The sequence below is a fragment of the Elephantulus edwardii genome, unplaced genomic scaffold, assembly GCF_000299155.1.
Source record: "Elephantulus edwardii isolate Elephantulus edwardi_28Jun2011 unplaced genomic scaffold, EleEdw1.0 scaffold00197, whole genome shotgun sequence".
In the NCBI taxonomy this organism is placed as follows: Eukaryota; Metazoa; Chordata; class Mammalia; order Macroscelidea; family Macroscelididae; genus Elephantulus; species Elephantulus edwardii.
This window is the reverse complement of record NW_006399947.1, coordinates 2,837,508-2,842,701: the sequence shown is the minus strand read 5'-3', so window position 1 is coordinate 2,842,701 and position 5,194 is coordinate 2,837,508. Positions and strand designations below refer to the sequence as shown.

Here is a 5,194-nt window from a genome sequence, read left to right as displayed (position 1 = left end):
TGAGTTGCAAACAACTCAGCGGCACACAACAACATCAGCATGCTCATCTTAAACCCCAAAATGCTCCTTTTTAGGACCTAAGCTACCTGAAACACCAGTTCCTGATCACTGTACCCATGTGGTTGTCAGCACACAGGGGCCCCAAGCACAGCAGTGCTGGGATGCTCTTTGGTTTTAGCAGTCTTCAAGAGGCAGTCACCCCTGGGTGGCATCGTGGCATTGAGCACCTTTCTCAGAACATCTACTCTAGATTCTACCATTTACCAGCTACGTTTATAAATGTAACTAATATCTTCCCTCCACCCTGCAATACATCTTGTGTTTAAAATGCATTAAGGTGGGAGGATGTAGATAGAAATTTTTCCTGTTTAATTACTAGCCCAGAATGTTTCATGGAAAGAAATGCAAATTGTATAAACTATGGATTATTCATTTTCTAGCGTTGGGGTAACAGAGCACCACAAATGAGGTGGCTCATGAGAACAGAAATGTCCTGCCTCGCAGTTCTGGAGGGTAGGGTTTAGAATCAAAGCATGGCTGCGTGGATTCCTCCTGAGGAAAAGATCTTCCTTCCTGCCTGTCTTCTAGGCAGCAGTGACAGCCATCAATCCTTGGCCTGTAAATCATCCTCTGGTCTCCTCTGTCTTGACAGGACTTGTTTTCCTTTGTGTGTTTCTTCTCCTTTAAAAGGACACCTCTCTTCCTGGGTTAGGACCAACTCTGCTCCAGTATAACCTCATGTTATGTTATTTAAGATCTTCAGAGATTCTATTTCCAATCAAGGCCTTACAGGTACCAGGGGTTAGGACTTCAACAGGCTTTTTGGGGGGCACACAATTCATTCCATAACAATGGGTGTTTAAAACCAAGAGGCGTCCTATGGTAAACTTTGCTGAGGGGGAAATGTTCTGCAGGATGTGCTAACTAGCATTTAGTGAATGTTTACTATAGATGAGGAAGGCACTTTTCTATGCATTTAAGTGGCCATAGAAATGGAATAAGGAGTTTTGCGATTTATTTTTTATCATAAATAGCCCTATCTGCCTTGTCTTATAAACAGTATATTTTAGAGAAATTTTCACGTAGTACCTGTAAATTTTTTTTTAACCTGCTGCATAGATGTCCACTGTGTAGGCAGCCTCTAGTGCACAGGCGGTTATGCTGCTAACTCAGGAGCCAAACTTCTCTGGTGGTTCTAATCCACTGTCCGCTGCACGGGAGCAAGATGGACAGTCCTCTCCTGTATGATCTGCAGCCTCAGACACCCACTGGATGTGCAGCTATGAGTCTGTTGCAACTTGATGTCAATGAGTTTGTTGGTTTGGGCCATGATATTTTTAGTCCTTTCCCTTTGAGTGAATATTTCCGTAGCTTTTGTCATTATACACAATGCTGTAATAAAGTCCTTGGGCAGGGATCTTGTGCACTGAGCAGACATTTCACTAAGATCAATGATTTAAAGTCAAGAAGCTCCTTCCAGTTCTCTTCTCAGTGCATCGCCAGCACAGCCCAGTGAAGGATGGGTCTGGCGGATAAGCCAGCCTCTTCCTTAGAAGGCAGGAAAAGGAAAAGACCTTCATTTGTCTTAAATTAATGTTTTTGTCCATATGGTTATGGAAGGTACTACTGTTCCCACCAATTCTGCAAGTATTATCATTCCCACATTCTAGATAAGACTGGGGTAGGTGCCGTAGGCTACATCATCAGGATTTGAACCCATATCTATGTCACTCCAAAACCTTCCTGTTCTTTCCATTATCCAAGGGCTCCTGCTCCAAGAATGGAAAGCAACGGTGTGCAGCCTCTACCCAGGCCTCTGAGAGTGCCTCCATAACACCAGCTGCTCTGTCTTCCAGGTGCACCTGGCCGGACAGGTAACCGGGGAAAGCCAGGACCAAAGGGCAAAGCCGGGGCCATTGGGCGGGCCGGCCCTCGCGGCCCCAAGGGGGTCAATGGTGCCCCAGGAAAGCATGGCACACCAGGCAAGAAGGGGCCCAAGGGCAAGAAGGGGGAGCCAGGTCTCCCAGGCCCGTGCAGCTGTGGCAGTGGCCGTGCCAAGTCGGCCTTCTCGGTGGCAGTGACCAAGAGCTACCCACGGGAGCGGCTGCCCATCAAGTTTGACAAGATCCTGATGAACGAGGGCAGCCACTACAATGCATCCAGTGGCAAGTTTGTGTGTGGCGTGCCGGGGATCTACTACTTCACCTATGACATCACCCTGGCCAACAAGCACCTGGCCATCGGCCTGGTGCACAACGGCCAGTACCGCATCCGGACCTTCGACGCCAACACGGGCAACCACGACGTGGCCTCAGGCTCCACCATCCTAGCTCTCAAGGAGGGGGATGAAGTCTGGCTGCAGATCTTCTACTCAGAGCAGAACGGGCTCTTCTATGACCCTTACTGGACCGACAGCCTCTTCACAGGCTTCCTCATCTATGCTGACCAAGAAGACCCCAATGAGGTGTAGATGGGGCTGGTGGTGGGTACCTCTGGGGAGAGGAGCAAGCTTCTGGACTTGTGGCTACAGAGTAAGACCCCAAACAAGCTACTGAGGGTCGGGAGTCAGAAGCTCCTAGCTTCCTCTGCCTCTTTATCCTGCCATCATTAAACTCAAGCTTTTTCATTCCTTCATCCATCTATCCATTCACTGCTATCATGTTGCTTACATTCCAGTGGGAGAAACAAATAACATTACAAACTGTGAGGGATGCCAAGATGGTTGAGAGTAATAGGAATGGCAGGGGGTAGGGAAGAGACTGAGCAATTTCAGTTTGGTTCCCCCCCCTTAGGTCTATTTACATATATACAGTAAAGCCTACACATCCTAAGTGGACAGGTTAGTATGTTTTCACATACCCATCATGCATGCAGATCAAGCTGCAGACAACTTCCAGCCCTCCGGTCAATGTCAGCTTAACATGAGCGGGAGATGGGGCAATCCGAGGTCTGGAGGACAGGGGCTCTTCCTGGCAAAGCAAATTACACGGGCAAAGGCACTGAGACAGACAGGAGCTTAGCATGTTTGAAGAATTTATCATGTTTGACTGAAAGTTAAAGGGCCTGGGAAGAATGAAAAAGGGGAAGAAAGAGATAAGATAGGAGCTGGAAGAATTGGTAATGCCTGCTTAAATCATAAATTCATGGGATTTCACAAAAGTTTCATGACACCCACTCAAGACAGCATATCTGGCTATGAGATCACATAAATGAAAGTATGAGTATAAGGAAACCCCTAAACTGGTTTGACTCAAAATATCAAAATTAAGCCATTTTCAGCTCAAATCACTTTTCAATTAGTGAGGTACAGCAGGACATGGTCATGCATACCTGAGAAGAACTGCCGGGGTCTCACATACCTGAATCTTTCCAGGTGATACCTGGAGGGCCTGAGGGACATGGAAGCCACTGAACTCGGTGCTGTGAGCGCTGCCTCCACTGCTGGAGGGGCCCTGATGGAGCCCAGCTCCATGGCAAGTGCTCTGTTCCACCTCCAGCTGGAAAGGTGGGACTGTCAGTGCCCTTAGGGGGTAGGGGTTGCTGCATGTGGTGATCCTGAAAGGAGTGAGTCCCACCATAAGCGAAGAAACAAGATTTATGTAAAGTAACTCCACTCTTACTGGGCCACAGAAGGTATAAGATTAGGGTAAAAAGCCCAGCTTAGTCCAGGGAGGGGCTTATAGCCCAGGGGAATCAGTGTATGAGTTGGGGCCCTGCTTGGCATCCAATAAGAAGGCCTGCTAGTGAGCTCAAGAAGCATCTTTTTGAACATTTTCCCCTTTCCTTTTTCTTTGTTATTATTTTTAGAAGCACTTTAAGATGCTTCCTTCTCTAGAGATATAAGCAATTGGCTTAGCCTTTTATCACCTTGGTGATAAATCCAGCTTGATCAAGAGGAGTAGGACCTGAAGCTCTGTGATTGCAATTTCTGGCCTTGCATTAAGCCCATGATCACTTGGTCCCCTACCAAGCCTGAAGGCAGGCTGTGGGGGCAGCAGGGGCCCGGTCAGCACTTTGAGGAGACCTCACAGAGCCAGGCCTGGCATCTTGTCTTCCATGGATGTGGTCTGGAGTTGCTAGGCACGGTGATAAGGGAAAGCTTGGTCTATGGCAGATGAGACAGAAGTGCATGATGTCTTTAAAGGGTCTCTTGTAGGTGGAAAGGCTAGGGGTTATTTTCTCATCCCTGTGGGGAATGGCTGCCTCTTTGAAGACACATGAAGATCCTTAACAGAAGATGACTGGGATGAGGCAGCCAGGTGATCCAACGAGGTGAGGCATTTGGCCACCAGTCTCTCCTCCTAACTCGGGCTCCTTGCTGTGAGCATCACAACCTGGGCCTGTCTCTAGGTCTTCAGAACTGTAGGCATAGATTAATACCATTTTGTGAAATAGAATTCCCCTCAGACCCAGGGTCTTTTCTCACCTGAGACCCACTGTGAAAGGCACCTGCGCTCTTCCTGGGAAGCTGCACCACCTGCTGCTCTAACATTACAGCACAGAGTGCTCCAGGCTCAGCCCTCCCAGCCAGCCCGACCCCTTACCAGGGCTTCAGGTGGCACACCTGAAATACGGGGTGAACTCTCTAACTGAAACATCATCCAGCTGACTTCTGGATCCGGACTGTAACTATAGGAGCATGGAGCGCTCACAAAATGTAAGGGGATGAAAAGAAAAACAAACCTCCCCACACACATACGCACAAACAAAAAGACCCTAATAAACAAACAAAACCCCAAGATGAACAAACCTCCCCACACACATACACACAAACAAAAAGACCCTGATTAAACAAACAAAAACCCAGACACAACCCACTGGTGTCCAGTCCCAACTCATAGTAATTCTTCACTGCATTGTAAATCTTTACAGAAGAACTATGGAACAATTGGCGGAACTGAACTGCTGACCTTTTGGTTAGTAGCCCTAACATTATGCCCTACATCACTAGAGTTCCTTAGCCAATAGAAATAATATTTAAATGCTCTATTTTTAAAAATAAAAATCCAATGCAAAAAAAAGGTGATGGGAAAAACACCAATATTTTAAGTAATGCCAGGATCCAATAGGGTGGAGTGATGTAAGGACAGGTCAGATGCCATGTATCCATCAGCAGTGCCGACTCAGGGCCAGCCAAGTCGCCGTCCTGAGAAATCCTGTTCGCCTCTGCCTGTCATCTTCACTCCTTCCACTA

At 47.5% G+C, this 5,194-nt stretch overlaps 1 protein-coding gene across 1 annotated transcript in view; it reads left to right on the top strand.

Moving 5' to 3' along the window:
* Nucleotides 1-2,652, top strand: part of C1QTNF2 (C1q and tumor necrosis factor related protein 2) — a 7,426-nt gene extending 4,774 nt beyond the window's left edge. Inside the window, exon 2 of the mRNA XM_006897039.1 lies at nucleotides 1,857-2,652. Coding sequence (XP_006897101.1) covers nucleotides 1,857-2,470 — 614 coding nt within the window. The 3' untranslated portion in view covers nucleotides 2,471-2,652. The remainder of the gene's footprint in view (nucleotides 1-1,856) is intronic.
* Nucleotides 2,653-5,194: the final 2,542 nt, after the last annotated feature.